Genomic DNA, 25,759 nt, shown 5'->3' with positions numbered 1-25,759 from the left:
AAGGGCCTTTAATTCAACATATCATCTGATGTTGAATTGCCAGGCAAGTAGTCATATGGCCAATACTTGAAAACCTCTGGGGAAGTGAAATTTTTTGCATCCTAAGACAGCCCACTCAATGGAGAGACAACTCTTTTATATAACTCTTCCTTCAGTGGTTCGTTATCTTTCACTTGATAACTTACAACCATTGGTCAGTATTCTGTCTCTTTACTACATATGGCCAAATCCTCTCTTTTTCACAAAGAACAGGTCTTGATTCTTTTTAAACATGGAGGTTCTTAAGAAATTTAAAGACAGAGATTGTTGATCTCCTCTTCAACTCTCTCTTGCAAGGTCCTGTGCAATTTCTCCATGAAGACAACAAGGATATTGACAGGAACATAACCCAAAGCTGAGTTAAGTCCAAAACATTATGGCCATGGTCTGCATTCCAGTTTTTGTAGAAAAAGAAACTAGACCATTACAACATAGTTTTTCTTAATGAATCCATACTAGCTTCTTGTTGTATCACATCCTGTACTAAGTGCTCTTAACTAATCCTATAACAATCAGCTCTGTCTTTTCTGGAACATACATTAAGTGCTCAGGTCATTGTTCCACAAATTCTCTTTATTCGTGAAAAATCAATATTAGTTATTTATGTACAAGTCCTAATATTTCTCCCACTTTAAAATCAGTTCTTTAAAAATCATAAATAGGGATTCATCAATTTTATCCACAAGTCATTTTACTATCTTAGAAATGTATTCATCCAGATTAAGACTTGAATTCATAGAAGCTGTGTGTTTCCTTCAAAACAATTCTATCTTCAGCTTCGTAATACTTCTTAAGAAAACTTGATCTGCCAATACAGTTCATTTTGACCAGATTGCCTGATGAAACTAAGTTTCTATGAAATTTAGCAAGAATTAAACTTCAAGAAACATTTCATGAAGCTGGCTACCAAAGTTCACAAAAGGAAATTAGATTGTGGAAACAAAAGTATGGGTTCTAATTTATTATTTTCTCCACTAGGGGTATCTCTGAATTTAGAAGGGGAAAAAAATCAGGATTAGATAAGGCTTTTTTTGTAGTTGACTAAACCATAAGACATTTATGGACCTTTCCAACCCCTTAGCTCATATATCCATATGATTCTATGATGGAGAAAATGAATGGAAAAATATTCCTAAGGGATACTAGATTTCAGAGTACCAAAGTGTCTGAGAAATTCACATTTGACCAGAATAAAATTAGTAAAAGATTTCTTCAGATTGCATTTTTGTTGATGTTGGAGGGAAATATGTGTGTGTATGTGTGTGTGTATTTGTACATAATTTATTGTAAAGCTTTTACAACAAAGCTTTCTTTCCCATTTGTGCAGTTAGATTATGTGGGTGGATGCTTATTTTTTAGAAAATGGTGATCTCAGTAAGCAAGGGTGAAACCAAGAGATTGAAGGGGATCTCAGACACATGCATTGTTTTTTATGTTTTACTTAAGCTGATGAAAAAATTCTCCAACTGATAAATCGTTATGACATTATAAATAATCTTTCATCTTCCTTGGTGGTCTGCGAGGGTCACATAATTGGAGGGTTAAAAACCTTTTTTTGTTTCTTTTTTCTTCCTGTGTCATTAGTATAGAAGGAGATCATAAAAAAGGTCAGCCAGAAGGGGTTTAACTGTTACTGAGTCAACATTTGACAGTCACACTCTATTCTGTCATTTCATGCATGTGCTTTTTTATGAGTTTTATAGCTTTGTGAGCTTTATTTCATGGATGTCCATTATGATAGCTGATCCACAGCCCATCTCTTTCTTTGTGTATGTGTGTCTGATGGTGAGCAAAGCTTGTCACTTATATAAATCCCAATTTCAAGGAGTAATAGAGGAACCATCTACTCATGCAGTTTAGGCTTAGGTAACTAAGGAAATATCTACTTCCTCTAGAGTACAGTTTGTGTGGTTTTTTTGTTTTGACTGCTCTATGAAATATCAACAAACGATGTGCCTTTGAGCCTTTACAAACACAGTGAGTTTTTAGTTGTTTTTTTATATAGTTGAAGTAATGGAATAGGAGAACTTTTCAATTTAAATATGTACTAGACTTACTTATATTATGGGGCTATAAACCATCATGCCTGAGAATCAAATGGAAAATAAAAAAGATTAAATACATTGTCAGGGATGATACACAAGAGGAAAGAAAAAATCCCAACAACTTTTAGAGTTGTTACAAACATTCTCCTTTTTAATGCATATTTGCCCACTACTCTGGCTGTAGACAATAAAGGATCAAAACCACAGCAGGATACTTAATACTCATATTGAAATAACTATTCCTGTAATTCTTATATTTTAGGAAGAATCTTTATCGCTTCCATTTCCCCTATTTACTTTTTCCCTAATATTAAAAGCATATCTTTTTCATTTTTTAAACTAATGAGAATCTGTCATATATTACAGCACCATTTTACAAATTAGGATTCTGAAACTCAGGGAGGTTAATTGATTTGTCTAAAGTAGTATAGCTAATATATATGGCAGAGTTTGGTTAAAATGTCATGTTCCTGATCCCAAAGCCATTATTTTCTATATGGGTTATTTTCTCTATTTTCAAATATGTTCTTTTCCCACTGATCTCTATAGCCTTTTGCCATTCAGAACGTTGTTTGCTTAGAAAACACTGATCTTTACTGACCACTTCTAATCAGCTAATTACCCACATCTCTTTAGATATTTCTTGGCTCTCCTGTTGATTCCCGCCATAGTCTGGTGTCATGTGCAAACAATACACGTGCTGTTTTCCATTATGCAAGTCATTGGATAAGCCACAGAGCCCAAAACCAGCTGCCAAATTCCCTAAGTGAATATTAACACATTAATAATAGTTATTTGAATGTTGAGTTTTAGAGTTATTCATTTGACCCCAAGAAACTATATTGTCTAAAACTTTCTTTTCTTCTGTAGATCAGATACAATTCACTTGAATGTTTCTTCAAGTCATCATAGGATCAGAAAATTTTTCAAGTTAAGACAAACTTTACCTTAAGTTTCTTCTTGATCTTAGTAAACCTACAGAGTTGTATAAGGTTTGATTAGCCAGATAGGACTCATCTTTCCAAAGGAATTCTAGTTGTTATCCAATAGCTAGTTTTCATCCAGTAGAAAGCATACAGGTCGTCTTGTTTGGTCCTTATTTGTAAATCCTCAGGACTCTTTCATTTTGACTACTTTGTAGTAATTAATGTGTTTGCACCCTGTACTCTGATCTTCCTCAGAGCAGTTCAGAATTTTGGCCAGTATTTCTTTAAGAGTGTTTTTTGTTTGTTTGTTTTGTTTTATTTCTAATAGGAAAAAAGTAGAAGAGAGAAAGATGAATGAATCTTATAAGTTTCAGGGCAGTGTTTGGATAGTATTGAGAAGGCAGAAAAGTATAAGTGCTATACTGGATTTATGTTCAAGAACACTGGTCTTAGACTGGGGGCATGTGGTGGTCTTTTTCTGTAAAAATTCTTGACTAATGTGCTGTTTATCAGAACCAGTTGGAACTAAGAGTATAAGTTTGGTAAAAATTATCACCTCTGCCCATCAACATATTTTTCTATTTCCATAAACTCAGTTTCTTTGGTGTTTCTTATTTCCAGCATCTTCCCATTTACCACCTCCCTACCTGACATTTACTGCCCTCATTTTGTTTCAGCGGTCTCTATTTAGAAAGGATTAATTTAATTATAAGAACTTTGAGAATCACCTTTTTTCAGTAATATTCACACATTTGAAAAGAGGCTTTGGAAAGGGAAATGTTTAACCCAGGGTGCAGAATCAGAAACGGTTGTGTTTTAGATATGACTGTGCATAGCTGGACTCTTTGCGAAGGGGATGGCCAGGAACGGACGGGATTAGAAGTAGTAGGGTGAAAGGAATCTTCCCAGTGTACCAGCATTTGTGCTTTATTACATTTGGCTGATTCTCCTTCTATATTCCTGAATAGATTGAATTTAAACTTTTGAAGCCTATTCTTAAATCCAACTCATTCTTTTGGTAGTTCAGTATATTATCTAGAATCTTATTCACACATAGATTTATATCTACCTGTGTACATAAGAACTAAATATGAACTTTTACAATGGGATCAATTTTCATATGGAATTGTATAGCTAATTATTTACTATATAACCACTGTATTTTATATATATATATATATATATATATATATATTTATATATATATATATATATATATATACACCATATATTTACCATATAACCATTTGGGTTTTATGATACACCCCTTACCTCAATTCCTCTGTCTTCTGAATTTATTGTCAGCCAGAGTTTCTAAATTGTGGCGATGTTACCATTTTGATTTACATGCTACTGTAAAGTGTTTTAATTAAAAGTACACCACACCTTCTTCAAGTCCTCCAATCACTTCTCATTTACCCTGTTCACATGACTGAGAATTAGCTTAAATGACTATGTGAAAGGTCACAAAAGAAGTGCAGCTTACTGTGTTTACTTCCACTGTCTCCTACTGACATCCTCTTAAGAAGTATCATAAATTCCACTTTGGGGTAACTAATTGAATCATTTTATTATACTCTGTGCTTTAGAGGTAGATGGTTAGAGGTTACTTATTGTAAAAACTACTTGTGACTTTCCAGCTCATCCTTTGCTAATTTTAGCTACTTGGTAAGATGGTGCAAGATGCATACAGCTGAATGCAGAATCTTCAGAGTCACTTAACATTTCATTCTTTTTCTACTCCGACTGCCTTCATTTTGCTGTTTCTTCTTGAAAGACTTTCCTTCAAAATGGAAAACTCTCTAGAAACTATGTAGCATTATTGCCCTATACACTTTTTTTAAAAAAATTTTATTTATTTATTTATTTGTTTGTTTATTTATGGCTGTGTTTGGTCTTCGTTTCTGTGCGAGGGCTTTCTCTAGTTGTGGCAAGCGGGGGCCACTCTTCATCGCGGTGCGCGGGCCTCTCACTATTGTGGCCTCTCTTGTTGCAGAGCACAGGCTCCAGACGCGCAGGCTCAGTAATTGTGGCTCACGGGCCTAGTCGCTCCGTGGCATGTGGGATCTTCCCAGACCAGGGCTCAAACCCGTGTCCCCTGCATTAGCAGGCAGATTCTCAACCCCTGCGCCACCAGGGAAGCCCGCCCTATACACTTTTAAATCAAAACCTGACAGGTGATCCATGCCCAGTACATTCCCCAAAGATAGTACAGTAAAGTCTTCATTGACCCGGGGACTCTCAGATTATGTTGATGGAATGTGGTTTTTTCTTTAATGTAACTGTCTTCTATTTTAACAGCTACATTTACTATAAAGACAGTCTGTTAAGCTGATGTCCTTGGTGCTCCTGGGCTCAGCTGAATATATACAGCAGACTCTCTCAGCAAAAGAAATGTAGAACATGTAAAGCAGATGAAAATACCAGTTTCATACACAAAACAAAATTGGGTGAGGTTCTACATTTTTAAATATATCATTTATTTCAACTTTAGTACTATATGATCTTATAGAACTAAAGTTGGTATAAACTATTTTGTTTCCAGTTTCTCTACTGTATTTTATACTGATTGACAATTTAAAATATTTTTTCTATTAAATCGTATGTCAGACTTTGATGAAGAGACATGGATTCCAAGGCCACCAAATTAAGAGAATTTTTCATCTAGTATGTATAGTTGTAATACTGTCAGAGATTTTGTAGAGATAAAGTATATACTGTATGAAGAATTTCAGTACCCTGTTGGCTCTTGTTGGGAACGTTAGTTGGGTCCTTTACCTGTAATACAATTATCTTAAATAGTTGATTATTTTCTGTGAACTTTTTATTGTGTCGGTAGCTGTTCCGCAGTGTATGTGATTCATTTGTGTAACTCATGACTGTGTTCCTCAGAAAATGAGGTGCATAATTACAAAGAAACATGAGCAAATTTTATGAAATCCAATAGGTGCTTTTCTTAAAGCTGCTTTGGAACCGCATCATCCTCAGCGCAATGATGGAAAGTTCTAGAGAGAGTTGTAAACCTTTTATTGTATGCTTTTCTGTTCTTAAAATCACCCAATTACTTAATTTGGAAATAGTTTAAAATCTCATGTGGTGTAGATTAAGCATTATATTTTTCTTGAAAATAATTTACTTTGTAATGCCATGTTCTCCATGAATTCAAATCATGCACTGCATGCTTTCAAATGACTTGATGTCTTTGCAGATCTAATTTTGGTATATTTGTATCTCAAATAATTCTCCAACTCAATATTTTGGCTTAGCAATCCAAATCAAATCGTGGTCCAAGTAGCAGGCACTCACATTGAATGTACAGAGACTTGACAAGCAATTAACAATGAATATTGAAACGTCTTCATTACCCTTGCATGAGGAATGCAGATGGCATTTAGGGAGATGGCAACCCGAGGGCACTACTGTGAATTATGTTTCAATCATTTGGTCACCTGACTATTGGAAGACTTTCTCTGGGCCTCATGCCACTTCTATACTTTTCCTGTCTAGCTAAAAATAAAGCAGGAATTCCAAATGTTGTAAAACAGGTTGCTTCCATGAAATTTCTATGCACATTTTGTGATTTGGGAAGGTTATCTCCAAGGATCCCAGCATCCATCCTTTAGGCTTAGCAAACCCAAATGCCAAGGCTATATAGGGGATTCTACGAATCAGAGTTCCTTCAAAAATCCTGCTGGTCATTGGCTTCAATTACCTCAGTATAACGTGCTGAATGTGCAAAGGTGAATAAATCAGCATCTCATCCCTTCCAGAAGCTAATGCATTATATATAGCCCAAGGAAAAAAATGTCCTTGAATAATTATAATTTCCAGATTGAGATCTCATTATAAATTTCTTTTTTAAAGGAAAAAACAACACTGGAGAGTCTGACTCAGCAACTGGCAGTTAAACAGAATGAAGAAGGAAAATTTAGCCATGCCATGATGGATTTCAATATGAGTGGAGATTCTGATGGTTTGTGAAATTTTTTGTATGTATTCCAGTAGTGTGCAGAAGTGTCTGTTTAATACCAATTAAAACTACTAAAAACTATACAAGACAGCCACCTCCTACCTGATCATTACAGTAAGAGCTCACATGTACTGAGTGGTTCCCACGTGCCAAATGCTCTGCTGAGTGCTATGCGTAAATCATCTCATTACTCCCCAGCACAACCTGTGAGATAAGAACTCTTACAGATATAGAGATTGGCCCTTAGGAATTTTGAGTCATATTTTCCAAGACTACAGGGCTATAAGCACCAAAGGCAGGTCTTGGATTCAAGATGGCATGATTCTAAAGCAAATGCTCTCAATCATCATCTACCCTGTCTCTCACTTCCCTATTTCTTACACCTGAAACAAACTTTTCAAAAATGTTTTTCTGTAAGCTCATTTTGAAGTTTTCATTTGTCAAACCCTGACCAGAATACATGGCTCAGAGGACATTTTCAGGATAGTTTCTTGCATTTGGGAGCCTTTCCCTCTTATACTATCTACCATACTGTCAGGTGCCCTGCCTACCCTCTGTAACCCAACTAGAGCTCCAGCTGTGCGGCCTCATGCTTCCCTCACGTGCCTTGAGACTTCTGTTGTCTGCGTCATCTTTGAACGTTCTAAACATCCACAGGGACAACTAAATAAATTGATGCTCTAATTCTAATAGCACAGCAAAGAGGGAAAAAGAAGAAAGTGCTTTTCCTCTTACACTGAGCCCTGACTGGGAACCTCTCTCCAGTGTCAGGTGACATACATGCATTTCAAGAGCATGGTCCTCAACTTTGTTACTATGGCAGAAGCTCCCTGCATACAGAAAAGAGTGAACCAGGGCAAACCAGTGAGCAGCCAAGGGACTAGCCAAACTTGAGCATTTAACCAGATAATTCTATTGAGACCAAATTTTATTGAATTTCATATCTGAGAAAAGTCTGTGTTTTTCTAGCCTATTGTATCCAGACGTTTCCTTCTCTTTTCTGCTTTGCTTGGCTAAGATAAACCTGGCCTAAGTACATACAAAGAGCTTGTTTAGCTTTGATGAAGTCACATAATGTTCATTTTATTGCTTATGTTGCTGTAAGGTGTAAGAACAAGAAAAAGCAGATGTGCAAATGATCATTTGCTAGCTACAAACCCATTTTAGGAAGATGTCACCATATATTAGCACTCATTTTTGTCAATAAAAAGACAATTACTGGTAATAACACATTTCATAAATTTTAAGTTGTATCAGCATGATAAAATATACCCACGGTAATCAGCATTAAAACATCAAAATTGTTGTTGCTGTTATTTGTTATATTCAGTCATGCTTATATGCAAAATATTTTCCAATCTTCATCACACCAAAGAGCATATTATGAAAGAGAAATAATGAGAAATTCCAAATAAGCTGTGTTTTTTGTTTGCTGCTATAGAGGTCTTAAAGTCTGGGTAATTTTGGTTGACTCCTATTCCTTCAAATTAAGAAAGGAAAAGGAGTATGAAGGAAGAAAAGAAGAGCAGTGCTCTAGAAAACCCCAAAATATTTGAAATTTTTACATGCTAACAGAATATATCTCTTTCATCTTTTGTAATGATAACCCTGGAGAACATAGTGCCAGAGTTATATGTTTTGCTTCTCCTTATTTTCTTTGCCTAAATTCAAGTATCTCTGGAAGCAGTTTAATCTGCTGAAGCCATTCTACAAAGTCAGATAAACCCTAGAGGAGTGCCTGAAGCTCCCCAAGGTTCCAGTGTGACACTTGGTCGTGTTTTATCATCCTGAGTCTTGCTGTTTGGAATGTAATTATCAATGGATCTCTTTGGATAACTTAGATGTTAGTGGGAAAATTCAGGGAAATGAACATATTTTTTTTCACCTTAAATATGTGACTGTAGACTTTGTAAGAAACCATAGAATGTAACTATTCGTTTGTTCTTTTCCTACCATTTTCAAATATCTTTTGGGAACCAGACTATCATTGCTGCATCAGCATATTTCATGCATGTATTAGCACATAATTTCAAAGAAAAGCCAACCACATTATAGGAGATATCTATATTGTATTTTAACCTTAAACATTTATTTAGCAGTGTTTTTAGTATAGCCTCAGAGAGAGAAAAAGGGCATGAGTATGCTGTGTTCTGTCAGCCTTCAGGTAGCAGAGACACATCCTTACCTGTAGTCATCCATTCTGCTGAACAGTTTGGTGTTTCACAATTTTGTGAGCTTTTTGACCTATCTAATATTTCTACAGTACCGGCATGCCTGTTGACCTAACCCAACTATTCTCTTTCCAATTTGTATCAAAGATCACATATTCAAGTTTCTTGTGTGCTCTTGAAAGTAAATGGTGAAACAGTCCGTAATCCATTGAAAGAAAGGAAAAATATATTAGAAATGGACTTAAAAATACAAATACAACATTTGACACCACAAGGCTTATCACAGAAACTTCATAAACAAGCATCTGGCTCAAGAATTAGAAGTACCATTATTAGATGTGCTTTTGATTTTCAGATATTTTAATAGACTGAAAAACAATAATACAAGGAAGGGAATTGCCATAAGTTTTAACACTAACGTGAAGCAATGTTCCCTGTTTTTAGGAAGTGCTGGAGTCTCAGAATCAAGAATTTATAGAGAATCCAGGGGGCGTGGTAGCAATGAACCCCACATAAAGCGTCCAATGAATGCCTTCATGGTGTGGGCTAAAGATGAACGAAGGAAAATCCTTCAAGCCTTTCCTGACATGCACAATTCCAACATCAGCAAGATACTGGGTAAGAAAAGTATTAAGGGTTAAGTGATGTATGAAATACAGGTACAGTTTTGTTTTCTGCATTTGTTGAAAGAGACTGGGTTTGGAAGCCAGGCAGCTCATGTTTTCTACTTATCTAAAAATTAGGTACACCATACTGAGCCTTTTCTTCTGACCATGAAGCATTCCACATTTATCAAGAAATTGTGCCCAAATTCTGATTTAGATGTGTGTTCCTACACTAGTTGTTGTAATATTCCTCTTCTTCAAAAATTTAAAATATTTGTATTAAGACTAGGAAAAAAAGCTCTTTTCACACAAGCCACTCAGTATCGGTATTGACCTTATTTGTTCTTTTCCTTTGTAAACACTATAGAATTCGTCATGTCGTGGGGGTGAGGGTGGAGGTGGAGATGATGTCTGTTCTAATACTGTAATTGAAAATCAGTTTAGATTGTCAGGACACAAGAAGACGTTTGGGTGCGCATTTTTTAATTTTTACTTTTAGTATCCTTACGCGTATTTTCAGTATCATTTAAAAAGGGACTTTTCCTGCTATTGCAGCTTTCAGCTTAACAGATGACAAAAGTACATATTTACCCAACATACATAGACACTGAAGCACACAGCAAAGATGGTTGAAAGGAAAGAGTACTGATTATAAAGAGACCTATTATACACCAATTTAAGTCCCAGAAAGAAGGAAGGGAAGATGCCATTTCTTTGGTGCTGTTCTCTTGACATCATCGTCATCATCAATGTCATCCTCACCATCATCTTTACCTTCAAGAGCATGGTGTCCAGGTTCTTGACAACCTAAGCAAATTTTTATTTTCTCTGACTTCTAAGAGCTAAATAATAAAAAAATTAGAAGAAGAACGCTTAACTCTATCAGCACATTTTGTCTTTGACGAATAAGTAACAAAATTTGTTGAAGTTATTAAAGCTTTGTTAAAATCCATAGTGCACTGGAATTACATGTAGCTAATGTAGTGTGCCTTTTGATTCTTTACGTTAAGGAACCGATCATCTGAAGGTGGTTACTAAACATGTACATGCGTTTTTATGATCCCGTATTTTCAACAATGGTAATAGGGCGCCTCCCAGTCCACAGTGTACATTTGTAACGAAACAAAAACAAACAAAAACCGTTAGCTACTTAAACTTGTGTCTCAATTTTCATCTAAATGATATTGCGCTCTTTAGATGAAGGTTATCTCAAAAGATATGAACATGTGAAGCTTTATGTGTACATAGAAAGCATGAATATTTATGCATAAATATGTATGAATATTTATGTATAAATATATATCCAAATATAATAAAAAACTGAAACTGATCAAAAGAAAATGCATATTTTTTGCATCTCTACCATCTTTGATCTATTTTTCGTTTTTATGACAACATTCTGCCTTCCATATGAATTTTTCATTTAAAAAAAAATACCGTATCTGTTTCATTTGGAAAAACTCTAGAAAAGAATAAAATACTTGATGTAAGCTTATTTCATATTTTAATATATCAGTTATTATCAAATTAGAAATCCCCAAATGTCAAAAAAACACTAAAAACTAAGATTGTTTAACCTGTCTTTATATCATTCATTGATGTGTCTGAATACTAAAAAAATAATAATCACTGATTAAAACTTTACTCTAAGTATGAGAGAAATACCAGTTTTGATGATGTGAAATATTTTAGGAAATAGAGCAAAAGCCTTCATGGGAAAGAGATGACTGGCTAAAAGAATTCCTTTCTGGTTTGAAGGAGAGAATATTAGAATGACTATATGATTATATCATAACAGGCTGCATGAAAGAGAATGCTACCTGACTTAAGATTTTTCAATGAAATTATATTAATTAAAGATATAGCAGGAAAAAAAAAAACCCACCGAAGTGTCTTGGGCCTCAATATTTAGTCATAGCTTCAAATAAATAAGTGATCTTCAAATATCCACAAGATCATTCTAAATGGCTCATTTCATATAAAAGTACAAAGAAAGCTTGATGTTTTCCCTTTTACTGATTGTTTTGGATAACAGCCTCCGACAGCATGCTGCTAATTCATTCTGCTTAAAACAGGCGCTTGAGCTGGGTTGACATTTTACGTAGTCTCTGGAGATCCTAGTTGACATTTTAAAGGGCTTCTAAGCATTTTATAATACCCTAAAATCTGGTTTCAATAAGCCATTCTGCTGAAATTGTTAACATAAGGAATCACCTTTTACCGTTTGGCGCTAGATCAGGGGACGGGGGACATCTTTTTCTGATTAGGTATACAGTAGTTAGAGTAAAATGTGCAAACTCATTACAGACCCCATGGAGATGACACTGTGGCCCAGCTCAAACTCTTCATTTTTATTGTGTTGCCAGATTTAGAAAGGAAAAGGGCACTTTCAAGACTGATTTTTTTTTTCTCATTTTGAACATCAAATATTTTCGATTGAATCTTCTTTTTTGTCATCAGGAGGAATACCTGAATGTGCTTAATTCTCTTTTCATTGTTGAAGGCTCATCTTTTGAAAACAGCAGGGAACTTGTACTCCCTGTACCTGGTCCAGGGTGAGCAGCCAGCCACACCCAAATCAAGGAGATGTTTTCATCTCTTTTGAAGGTATCTAAAATGCTGTCCTCCCATCCTCATCTGGTGTGTTTCAGGGGGTTACATTTGCAGCTACAAACAGTGGTTGGTGTACCTGCAAAGCCATTGAAACCAAAACCAAACTGTCATTTGGTTATCCCCATTCGAAAGCTATTATTAAAAAATGATAGCAGCCTTTGCCACCAAACTGAACCACTGTTCTGCTCGGTCATATAATGGAGTAGTTAGCTTAAGCATTAACTGGGTCAAATTGTCCCTTAATTCATAATTTTGAAAAGACATGTAGCAGTGATATGGCCATATTTTTCAATGTAGCTCAGAATTCAGTGATACTTCCAGAGAAATTATATTATCAAGTTTCAAAATATTTTGATTCCAGTTCATTCCACAGTTAGAGGCCAACTTATTTGAGAATTTACACATCCTTTACTATCCTTTTTTTCTCTGCATTTTAGCCAGAACAACTTTAGGTTCCTCTACTCCCCCTTCCCACTACAAGGCCTTGACCATTCTATTCTTCCTCCATAGGCTACTCTTGTTTTTTCAATCCCTCTAGGAGTCATTTTTGCAGCGATGCCTTCCTGACCTACAGAAGATTGATCTCACCTCCTTATCATATGTTTTCATAGCTTCCTGTACTTTCCACAATTATAATTAAAATTATACATTTTGCAATTATGTATTTAATGTATTTCTTCTCAGCTGGAATATAAGCTCCAAGAAGATAGGAACCATAACAACTCACTGCTGCATATCTAGTGATGAATACAGCATCGTGCACGTAGTAGGAAATCTAAACATAGCTCTTACATTCCAAGGCATGTTACTATGAGGCATAAACATTCCCCTTCCTTAGAGAAAAATATTCTTTTTTGAGCTAATAGAACATTTAGACTTAGGGAAGAATCTTTGGCAATTCCTATTCTAACTGAGAATGCTAGTTTCTTTGTTTTATTTGGTAGTAAACGTAGTTAGTGAATTTCAAGTCAACCATTCTTGATCCACTGTTCGATTTCTTTAATTATTCAGTAAGTTATTCTGATAACTTCACTTTTCCACTCCCTATTCTGAGGGTCAAAATTCTGGTATACATACTTATAAGAAACTCCACAAGAAGAATTGATCTAGTTCAATAGTATTATAGGTTTACTTGTGTTTATATTTGCACTGAGAACCACATAATGATTTTCAAGTGCCTCTAGAAAATAATGTTGAATAATAAAGAGTCTGAGGTTGTACCTACAAATGATACGGCCTGACCAGCTAACTAAATGTTGGACACTGTATTTAAATACAAGTTTGAGAAAGGAGTAGAAAAATAAACTCTTACTATTTGAACTGTAACCTGAGTTTCTGTTGTAAATATAATGAAATCATATTGGCTGTCTAGATTGGAAAAAATCTGTTTATAAATCTTTGTAACACCTACATGGATATACCCACCCAGGCAACATCTGTTCCAATAGGAAAGAATTCTAAGGGAAGAGATGTTGTCCCTTTCTCTGCATTCCTTTAATAAATATAACAGCCCATATTGAGGAATTCTGTACATTTGTAGGAAAGTACTATTCATTAGTGAGCTATTTGCATTTGAGATGTGGAGTTATGGTTGAGTAATGAATTCATTCAAAAGGTTTAAGATCTTGCTTAGATGACTTTGGAAGGCAGGTAAAGGCAGCAGGTGCCAGTACATATTTGCTAGGGATTTCCTAATTCCAGTTATTTTGGTCTTTGTGCATTTGGGTAGAGTTGAGCTGATTACTTGCAGATGAACATCTGCAAATAGATTTTTCTCACATTCTTAATAAAAAATAAACATTACTACTACTACTACTTCTATTACCACTGCACATAGCCATACTGATAGAATCAAAGCTTTAAATCACATCTCTATTGAGAATAAGCATAAACTATTTTTAATTAAGCTTCCAATAGTTGTTTTTTTACAATTCTACTTGAATCCAAACCAAAATTAAAAGTGAAAAGAAAGGGAAAACCAATTTGGGCTAACATTACTAATGCATACTCTATCACAGGAAGTGACATTTTTATATATTATTGAAAGCAATTTATTAAGAGAAAAATACTACTGAACACATACTTATTATTGTAAGTTTTGATTTCTGCTAGATCCTATATAGTAGATGGGTGTAGGTATGTAAGGATACATGTTGTACCACAATTTCAATTCTGTCAAACCTAAGTTTGAGTCAGTGGTCCACAATTTAATAGTTGTGTGACCTTGGGTAAGTTACTTCATCTATTTGAACTTCAATTTTTTTACTTTAGAAATAGATATAAATGTTGTCTGCTTATGAGATTATGGTGAAAGGTAAAAATGAAACAACTTATGTAAAGGTTTTAGTACAGTATCTAGCACACAGTAGTTACCCAGTGCATGTTCATTAATGTATTTTTTATAATTAGAATTTTAATGAAATGAATTTTTACCTAATCACGTAAGCATATTTAAACATTTGGGAGAGAATGAGAATTACACGTACCATACGTTAGAAACCTTTGTAGTAAGTAATGTACCCTGCATAACAATACTCAGTAACTAGATAATTACCTTCAGATTCAAAATATGTAATGCGTTTTTGCATAACTTTTCAGTTCACAGTTGAATTACATCATGGTCTAATGTAGAAATGAAAGATATTTCCATTAAATCATCTATGAGCTTTTAAGTACATAAGGCACAAGTTTGGCTAAATTGTTCATTCAAGCCAGAAGAAAACTATTGCTTAGTGTTTGTATCTCTGGGTGCACAGTCTTTGAGGACACTGCCACCAACACCTCTGTTCTTGTGGCATCTCACCTCTTGAGTCAGAGCTCACTAATCATAACCTTTTTATGTATTTCTGGGATTTGGCCAACATTTTGACTTTAGATTTTCGTGTTGTTCTCAGTTATACCTTTTTAGGCTCCTCAGCCGCTGTGCAAATGGGAATTGTGACTTTTTTTCCTCATAGGATCTCGCTGGAAAGCTATGACAAACCTAGAGAAACAGCCATATTATGAGGAGCAAGCCCGTCTCAGCAAGCAGCACCTGGAGAAGTACCCTGACTACAAATACAAGCCCAGGCCGAAGCGCACCTGCCTGGTGGATGGCAAAAAGCTGCGCATCGGGGAATACAAGGCAATCATGCGGAACAGGCGGCAGGAAATGCGGCAATACTTCAATGTTGGGTAAGGACCTTCCGGTCATTTTCCCATAGAGAACATTTCCTGTTACACTTAATGGGATGTGAGATGTATTTGTTCAGTTGAAAAGCAGCATTTTGAGAAAGCACCTGAGCACAGTGTATTTTCAGAGACTAAACTGTCCCCTTATAATCCTGAGAAAGAACACTTCATGTGAATTCACTCCAGGCTCCTAGAACAATGGCTCTGATGCGGGAGCTTTGTTAATAGCTGGTTTGAAAATAAAATATCTGAGAGTAAAGAATTTTGAAGTTTGCTATTAAAAACATAGAAGTCTTCCTGGTTCTTTTTCTTGCTGGTTTTCATTACTTCCAAGGCCTCACAGTGTAAATTCCACAGCAGCTAACAACTTAGCTGATATAATACAACATAAAAATGATTCCAAAAGAAAGACTTGTTTCTGAATATAGCAGAGTCTCTGGGCTCTCAAGGCACACGTGTGGCCTTACAAGATCACACAAAGTAGGGATTCTCTTCAGGGTAGAACAAGTTGTGAATGGGAAAGTTTCCTTCTGAATTAAGGATGCCTCTCTTAGTATGTCTTACCCTGCTTCCTATGGCAAAGGCCTGCAACCACATTGTTTCTGCAGAATTTTATCAAAAAGCACAGAAATAAAGTTGTTCATATCTGGAACAGTAAGTAAGATCCTGAGAGCTTCTTAGAATAATAAGTACTGTTCTGAAAATGGCCAGAGGATACTTTAAAAAAAAAAACAAAAAACTTTTCTAATCTGCCCTATCCCCTCCACTCCCCTGAAAGCATCTGCTTGCTTTGTCCAAAGGGTCTGTGACTTATATCCCAGTGCAGTACTCTTCTCCACACTGAGCACGAGACCCAACGCTCCTTGGGGAAACAGTAAACAGACGAATGAATGAAAGAAGGCATAAATGAACATCATCTATTAATCCCTTCGTACTCGGACCAGCTACAGAATATATCTGTGGAGCCCAGTGTAAAATGGAAATGCGGGGTCCCTGTTAAAAGGTTTTTAAGAATTTCAAGATTGTGACAACAGAACTTTAAACCAAGTGTAGGATGTTTCTAAGCCCTGGATCCTGTACAGCTGCAGAGGTGGTCCACCCATGAGGCCAGCCCTACTTCCTACCCCCACTGAAAACTATTTCAGGGATGAGGTGGACCATGTTCAGTTCTGGTGAGTTCTGGGCAGTAAAGTTTTATTTTGAGAGCTCTAAGACTTTAGGGTTTTTCCATTAAAATGGAATTATCTTTAGGTTTGATTCTTTTAAAAACTGTTTCGACTTGTTATAGTGAAGGAACAATGAACTCGGGGTCAGGGACTTGAGTTCTGCTTAATCTTTCTGTCCCTCAGTTTCTTTTCATAGAAAAGTAGCGATCACGTTAAGAATCAAGTGGGTAACACGTGCACATGCCTTGTAATCTATAAAGCACTACATAGAAGTAAGGTATTGGGATCAAAGTAGGATACAGTTTTCAAAATGTGGGGCAACAGGGTGAAAATCACGACCTTCGAGTTGGACAACCTGAGCAAATTAATTATAGAGTAAGTAAGGCCTGCATCCAACTGGCCACTCACCCACGGTCTCTTTTTGGGAATTCCTCTCCAACAGGCAACAAGCACAGATCCCCATCGCCACTGCTGGTGTCGTGTACCCTGGAGCCATCGCCATGGCTGGAATGCCCTCCCCTCATCTGCCCTCGGAGCACTCAAGCGTGTCCAGCAGCCCGGAGCCTGGGATGCCTGTGATGCAGAGCACTTACGGCGTGAAAGGAGAGGAGCCACACATCAAAGAAGAGATCCGGGCTGAGGACATCAACGGAGAAATCTACGATGAGTACGAGGAGGAAGAGGATGATCCAGATGTAGATTATGGCAGTGACAGTGAAAACCATATTGCAGGACAAGCCAACTGATAAGGGTCAAAAGATTGTCGTGACCTTAGGACTTAAAGAAGCCCTAGCTGGTTCATCCTTACCAGTGGCCAAGCACATTAACTTTCTCATACACTGACTGTTACTTTAACTGTTAGTCTTAAATAGTTGGGACATCAGCTGACTAATAGACCTCAGCCTCAAAAGGCTTGGAAAGGAAATAAAAATACAACAAGCAAACAACAATATCAACAACAAGAGATTGAAATAAGCTATGGGTAAAATAATGCCAGTAATTCAGCTGCTACATCCAAGCACTGAAGTCTTACCCGTCAACTTTTTTTTTTAATAAACTTTATGGCTGTTTGTTCTACAATGTTCTAGAAATTCTCACTCAGGTACACAGTGCCAACAAGTGGCTTGTGAATGTGTTTTGTTGTTTTGTGCTACAGTTTTTAAAAAGAAATAAGTTTTGTTTTTTGGGGTTTCTGGGTTTTTTTTCCTTTTCTTTCTTTCCTTTCGTTGTTTTTGTTTTTGTTCTTGTTTTTGTTTTCGGTAATGCACCTGACAGAAAAAAAAAAAAAGAAAGATGAATTTCTCTTTACTTCTCTCCACCTTCTCCATCTCTATACTTTAAAGATGGGAGTCTGTGCATGGGGGGGAAGAGGGAAAAAGAGCCTGTTTTTAACTTCCTTGCTATCCACCACAAAATAAGCAATCATTTTCTTTAGAGGACTTTCTTATCTGTTGCACACCACACTACATCTTTGAGCAAGTGCCAAATTTGTACTGAAGTATTGACCCAGTTGATTTTTTCCCTTTCCTTTTTCCTGTTCCTTCTTAAATTAGGACAGTGTTATATCTTAGACAATCCCTTGAAAAACCTGAAATACCAGCAGCTGGTGAGATTTGACTTTTTTTTTTTAAATGGAAACTGTAGGTGCTGTTCTCAGGTGAAAAGAGAGAGAGAGAGACATAAGAAATTTAGAGAAAAAAATATTTTCTGATCTTGGATTTTTGTGTGTATGTATGTGTGTGATTATGGTACTAATTGGAATAATGTTGGACCATTGTGAGTTAAACCCACATCTGGGGATGAAATCCCACATCCTTCTAAGTGACTGGTCTGGAAGCAGCCTTGACCTTGACTTTGCACTTCAAATGACAACTTAACCAATATAGGGCTCAGAAATTATATTTTTAAACTTCGAATATGATTATTATTGGACGGATCAGGGGGCCCTGTGTAATAGAGGGGTGCGTGTATAACAGGGAAGCAAACTGTTCCCAGATGTTCCTTCTCCCTGGTCAGATGGTTCCACTAACATTTCCTACCTAATGATTTCTGTTTGTTTTTCCTGTTGATAACTTCAAGCAAAACAATCATTGTTTCCCTTGAATATATTTGCCCGTATTCTAGAAATATAGAATTAGCTTATTTCTTCAACATTCCATCCTTTCCTGATCAGGAAATGGAACTGATGATTTTATAAGGTATTTTTCATCCCTCCATGAAATGAGGTGGAGGCCATTTGCATTTCAGAATTGTGGGCCATGTGCATTTCATGCCATAAAAAGCAGGACTTGATTAAAAGTTGTCGCAGCCCAACAAGAGGGAGCCTGGCTTAGCCCAGCAACCCTTGCCACCGCTCTACTCTTGCTGTAGGATGAATCCACTGAAGTCCAATTTCTGATTCCAGCAGAGTGTGCGCATAGAGCAACAACTGATGGTGACGGGACTGCTTAGACTTTGCCAGCCAAGTGCCAAGGCAGTCGTAGGGCTTGTCCAAATAAATGGGAAATCATTTAAACTGAATTAGTGTTGTTTGTGCTGAACCATCAGACAGTAACTACTCCCACCAGTAGCTTGGATGTGCTATGGTTTTCACTCCAGTCATCATTTTCCTATCCCACCCTCCCCAAACCTGACCCTAAAGTTTGATTTTTACATATAAATACGATAAAAATCCTTTTTATTTTTCTCTCTCTCAAAAGACTTGCTCTGGGGTTTTGCTTGGAGGAGCTAATCATATCCTGCATGTCAGAGACTTTGCTTTGTTTGTTTTTCTGTTTGTTTTTGATGACTGTATTTTCATTTGAACTGCCTCTTTTTGCTAGTGTTGTAATAATGATGATGATGATGATAAAATAATAATAATAATAGTAATAATAATAATAATGGTCAGCTGTTCCCAGATTAGTAAGTTATGCATAATTTATTTCTCCCTTTCTATTTTATTCTCCTCTGATTTGGAAGTACAGCCAATAAGTTGTTAGATATTTAAAACAAATTTCCATCTCCAACATGTATGTATATATATGTATACATACATATATATATATGCACACACACACACACAAACACATTCACTCACACAGTTTCATTTATCCTTCCATAAGTTTTCTCCTTTTTAAAAGTTTGGCCCCAACAAATGTCACATTCTGGTGTTTAATACCTACAAGTGAATTAATAGGAGGGTCGTATTCAATCTCAGTTAACTTAGGCTCTCATCACTCATTTTAGTTATTTAATTGCCACAGTCATCTACAGCCAATTGCTCTTTTGTTTTTGTTTGTTTTGTTTTTAAGCACTCTGGATAAAAAAATGGACACTTGTTTTTATATCGTTATTATGTACAATGTGAAAACAGATTTTTAAAAATTTGTTCTGTCTTTGTTAACAAATTCTTTCTGACTTATGTGGGTTCACCTCACGTTTGCTGGACACTTATTTTCCACCATGTTATAAAGATGCTTTGTTTTCATTTCATGACTTTGGGCTACAAGAATACTTTGTTTTAGCTCCAGGTAGATGCCACTGAGGGCATTCATGGCTGACACAAATTCTAACACACTTACCAGTGAATTGACAAAACACTTCTGTTTGGTCTTTTTGTTTGTTTTTTACTTGTTTTATTGGAAGGGGAAAATGAAATTGTTAATGGTGACCTTTAACAGCTGAAATTCAGAAGTTAATTTTATTTAGATTCATGTCAGAGAGACGAAACTGTACATGGATTGAAACAAAAGCAAGTTCATAGCCTTGCATTATGTTCTCTTGTTCTGATGTCTGATTCACTGGGGGTCACAATTGTTTTGCCTTAATTTTCCCCAAAAGAAAACAAAAAATCATATTAATGTTTAAAGTGCTTTGAAGTCATTTGATAAAAGGTGCTATGAATGGCAGCCTACTGGGTTAGCACATTGCCTTCTGGCATTTGATTGGTTTATCATTTTTGTAAAGGATCCTAAAACCTTGTATTCTTTTTCTGTGCCCCATGATGACCAAAAAAGATAAGGGAGAGGAAATGAGAATAAGAAGATCAAACTCAAATGAACATAAAGTCTCCCTTCTCTCCCCTTCCCTACCTGCCTGTTCACATTTCACATTACTTGCTCTCTCTCTCTCTCTCTCTCTCTCTCTCTCACACACACACACACACACACACAAACACACACACACGCACAAACCACAGGCACACACGCTAACCCTAGTACTGAGGGATAATCTTGCCAGAATTCTGTTTTTTTACGGCTGTTGTAATCAGTTCTTCTAAAAACAGTCATGTTTTAATATGAATCTAAGAGCATCACTGGAGAAAATAGGTTAAAGTTCATATATAAGTTACGAAGAATTTGTCTGGTCACTACAATTGTATAAAATAACAAAACTGTTCTTCAGTCCACTTATACCTAAATTAGTTAAGTCGATTTTTAACATTTATTTGGCATCTACAGTTAAGAGTTAACCATGTATAAAATCCCTCCCAAAGAACATAATCATTATTGAAACCAAATCCTCTTATAAGGAACAAATATAAAAGAATTTCTTTGATGAAGTTATTTCATAGGTTTGATTTTGGAGTAGACTTTTTACCTTAATTCATTTAAAGAAAATTATCTTTAAATATTTTATGGTCCAATTTCAGATATTTTCTTAATCCAGAAGATGTTACTGTTCCCAGAAGAAACTTCTTATATCACATTTAAAACATCAAAAATCATTATGTTTTCATTCATTCTAATGGGTAAATTATTTGAATTGTAATAAACAACTGTATATTTACAAACAGGTTTATAAAATATTTGTCTATCAAGTTAATAGTAAAATAAAAATTATGGGGTCTGCAAGGAAAAATATGAAGCCCACTTAAAGTGGTTCAGAGATCTCTTTTGTCTTATAGGGCATAGGTTTTCTTTTAGACAGGCTTTTACAGTATTTAATTTTAAAGTTTCCTATAACTGTCAATTTCCCAGGTTGAAGATGATGTTGGGTTTTCTACTGATTTATTCCTGTCCTCCCCAGTGTTTCTGTCACTGGTTCACTAAAACAGTATTTATACAGCTCCACTGGCTCTAAAGCTCTTAGTCCTTCTAATGTTTTGGATTTTATGAGTAAAAATGGGAAAATGTAGAAAAGAGACAATCAAATGCCTGGAGCTTAAAACAAAGTATGTGCAACCTACCATCTCACTTGAAATTTAATAAAATAAATAATTATGTAAATATAACATAGAGTTATAGATTTATATTTTGTTCATAACACATAGTGTAATATAAGTTGTATATTTTCATGTTTTTGGTTTTATGTTATCATTCATGCCACAATAAAAATAAAACAGGAGTTTATGTACTCTTAAAAAAAAAGATGTGGGTTGCCACCAACCTGTTTTTTTTTGTTTTTGTTTTTTGTTTTTGCATTCTCTTTTTTCAGTATTACTGCCATGCAAGGCACCAATAAAAACAGCAAATGTGTTCTTTACCTATTATACTGTGTTTCTTTTCACAATTCTTGTTATGGCGGTTTAATCATTAGTTTTCTTATAAAAAGAGCAAAAGTATGAAAAATAATTTAATTTTGTTTCCAATATAAATAACCTCACTTCCTGAAGTTGACTTTGAACTGAGAACTAAGGGTTTAGATCTTAGAGGTGGACATTCAAGAAGGCCTCTTTATAATGCATCTCATCAGAGAGCTTCACTGTAATGTCAAAAGGTATCCTTCTTGTATGTAATTGAAGCTAATAACACTTAAAAATTCTGCAGCCTGAAGCACCCTTAATGTCATTTTTCCCAAGCTTGACACTATCATTGGGGCAGGGTTTCTACACTTTAGAATTGAACTTCAGTCTATTGTTGGTATAGAAATTCTAAATTTCAGATTATGAAAGTAAGAACTGTAAATAATTTTCACTTTACTGGTATCTAATTTAGAATAATGGATATTTCTAAATTGTTTAACATTCTGACATTTAACCTCTGGATTCTACCTTCAGCTTTTTAAGCAAATGTTGAAACAAGAAGGCTCCTTTCCTTCCAGTGGCCATTTTTGCTTGTCTCTTCCACCATAATATGTATTTCTAGCTTGATAATTTTATGTGTAATCATTTCCCATAAGGGTTTTTGGTTGGTTGGTTGGTTGGTTGGTTGTTTAATTGGGTGGTTTTTAAATAAGTATCAAGAAACTGGGTTAGATAACATCTGGTTCAAATGAATATGAAGTAAGTATATAAAGAAGGTATGTTCTACTAACACTTTGCCCATTGTAACCCTTCACAGAAGTATCAATAGTTTACAATGTCTGGTCCGTGGGCTACCTGCTTTAGAATTAACTGTTAAAAATGTAGATTCTTAGGCCAGACTCCAGATGTAGTGAATCAGAATCTCTAGGGACAGGGATAAAGCTGTTGCTATTAACCAGCTCCAAATAATTATTCTGCTTGCCCTAGTGTTTCAAAACAACCAAGAGCTGGGGCTATTTTCCTCTTTTATCTACCTTTTGTGCATGTCAAAATCTGCAGATCCTATTGCCTACCATACTTTGACCTTAGGCCTCTATAAAAACCTCTGTGAAGCTGAGGGTCAGTGATTCATCAAGAGTTTGAGCCTAGAAAGAGCTCTCAATCTGTCCCTTCATAGATTGTTTTTGAGGGCATTTGATCCACCAGAACATGTGCACATGTTATCCTCGTTTCTCTGCTTCTCCTTTTGTTCATCATGGCAAAGCAGTAGGCTTCAGAGACTCCAGGCCAGTCGAACACCGAAAATACAACTGAAACACACAAAACTATACCCACTTAATATTTGCCAGAAAATTGAGGTGCTTTTGAAAGGAAGATATCCATTGTAGAAGTGGAGAAATGATCATTCCATGTAGTGTTTTTAGTAGACCACGCACAGCTACAGTGGTCACAGTCTCATCCTGTTTCTTCAGGAAACAGCATCATCGGAGTATGTTAAGTATATGTAGATGGAGAAATCCTGTCTGCTTATGAAAGCTTGGCTCACCCAAGGTGCAAAATCCCACCTTTGGTCTCCTTCCTACCAAATAAAGTTCACTTAGTTTTGTCCTGTCACACTGTATTTTAGAAACATTCTTTTCTTGGCCTTTATGTTTTTTAGTTTCTTACGGAATATTTAGGACTAGCATGCAATCATAGATTGTTTTCTTACTGCCAATGCCTTGAACAACCAGAAAAATTCTGGCAATAGTGAAAAGAAATGCATTCTTTTTTTTTTTTAATCTCAATTCTGACAATTTTAGAAATTGGTGTTTGAGGAAGTTCACATATGTGTTTTTTAAAAAATCAAGATACTGTCATTCTTACCAAATTTTAAAGTTCAGAAGTTATCCCTACTTATAACTTGACATCATCATCAAAACCTCAATTATAACTATGGAGGTGAAGGTAAGCATGAAGTAGTTCAGTATCTAAGTTAAAGAATATTTATGAAAAATATCCAATTTATTTTTCTTGAGTTTCTAAAGCAACCTAATAACTAGCTGAGAAGACATGTTTTATAAGTAAGCATTGTAATTAGTATGTAAAGCATATGCAATAGTATTGCTAAAAGTTCTTTAAAATAGTTACATTTTATTAAACAGGCTAAGCATCTGTTCTGCAATTTAGTTTGTTCTACCAATTTGCTTAGCAAAACTATTGATTTGGCCAAAAAGTTCGTTCGGGCTTTTCTGTAACATCTTACAGGAAAACCCAAACGAACTTTCTGGCCAACCCAATATTTTTACCACCAAGAATGAACCAGTTCAGCTCTGATCACAATATTTCATCATTTTGCAACTAGGTCCAAATACGTGAGATTTTACTCTCCCTATTATTACCATTTTCTAAATATACAAGTGAATATGGTATGGAATGGTACTTTGTTGGTATTCAAAATATAACCAAGAGGATGAAAGTTGTTTTATCATTAATGTCTCCACTGATTCAATTTAAAAGCGAAAAGAAAAATTAGGAGAACAACTGTAGGAATCCAGTAGGCCTAAGTAAACACCATCATTTTGTACATTGCCTGTTCAATTTAGTATTAAATTTCAGATTCTGGAAAGCAATCCTAATTACACACAAACTGTAAAATATATTTGAAATAAAGTCTTGTTTATAAAATCACTGCTGTGATAAATTTTAAAATCACTTTTGTGATAACTTTTTTTTAATAAATTTATGTGGTCCTGGTAGAAAGTTGGAGAAACCATAGAAAATATTTAGATAATTACTTACATGGAAGTAAGTAATTACTTACATGGGAGACTGGCTTTATTCAAATTGTTCTAACATTGGCCTTCGGTAAGCATTCATTTTGCCTTATATTTCAAACCTAGAATTGACTAGAGTACAAGTTTATAAATTGTGGTTGCATGAACTTAAGTTTGATTCAGGACTACAATTATTACTAGTAGGCCCCAAATAATTACACAAGTTGTCATTTTTATTTGGGAATGATCTTTAAGAATCATTGTCTTCTACTGGGTTAACATGCACAAGAGGAGTTAATCTGCTTTCTTTTTTTTTTTTTTTTAAAGTATTGCTTTTTTTTTTTTTTTAATTATTTATTTATTTATTTATTTATGGCTGTGTTGGGTCTTCGCCTCTGTGTGAGGGCTTTCTCCAGTTGCGGCAAGTGGGGGGGCCACTCTTCATCGCGGTGCGCGGGCCTCTCACTATCGTGGCCTCTCCCGTCGCGGAGCACAGGCTCCAGACGCGCAGGCTCAGCAATTGTGGCTCACCGGCCTAGTCGCTCCGCAGCATGTGGGATCTTCCCAGACCAGGGCTCGAACCCGTGTCCCCTGCATTAGCAGGCAGACTCTCAACCACTGCGCCACCAGGGAAGCCCCTGATCTGCTTTCTTACAGTCAGGGCTTATTTGACATCTGGAAGATGAATTAAATTGCTAGTGGTATAACATTGGGCACAAATGCTAACTAAAAATATTGAAGAGAGAATTTTAGATTGTCCTCATTAAAGAGTTATCCATTTCCCTGTAACCCACTGATTTTACAGATCTATAAGCTTTGATATTATAGCCTATTATATCACCTATATCTTA

The 25,759-nt window shown here is 35.7% G+C and overlaps 1 protein-coding gene across 5 annotated transcripts in view; it reads left to right on the top strand.

Annotated features, from left to right (window-relative positions):
- Positions 1 to 17,994, top strand: part of SOX5 (SRY-box transcription factor 5) — a 393,300-nt gene extending 375,306 nt beyond the window's left edge. For 4 of the 5 annotated variants that reach the window (XM_036866200.1, XM_036866198.1, XM_036866202.1 and 1 more), the window contains 4 exons: positions 6,875 to 6,983; positions 9,596 to 9,769; positions 15,327 to 15,543; positions 17,149 to 17,887. In XM_036866200.1, the coding sequence (XP_036722095.1) occupies positions 6,875 to 6,983; positions 9,596 to 9,769; positions 15,327 to 15,543; positions 17,149 to 17,452 (804 nt within the window). In that variant the 3' untranslated portion in view covers positions 17,453 to 17,887. Of the gene's footprint in view, positions 1 to 6,874; positions 6,984 to 9,595; positions 9,770 to 15,326; positions 15,544 to 17,148 lie in introns of all 5 variants that reach the window. The other variant, XM_036866199.1, reaches the window with a different exon arrangement.
- Positions 17,995 to 25,759: the final 7,765 nt, after the last annotated feature.

This window comes from Balaenoptera musculus, chromosome 10 (assembly GCF_009873245.2).
Source record: "Balaenoptera musculus isolate JJ_BM4_2016_0621 chromosome 10, mBalMus1.pri.v3, whole genome shotgun sequence".
In the NCBI taxonomy this organism is placed as follows: domain Eukaryota; kingdom Metazoa; phylum Chordata; class Mammalia; order Artiodactyla; family Balaenopteridae; genus Balaenoptera; species Balaenoptera musculus.
Note: the sequence above shows the minus strand (reverse complement) of the source record. Positions and strands in the feature narration are given on the sequence as shown.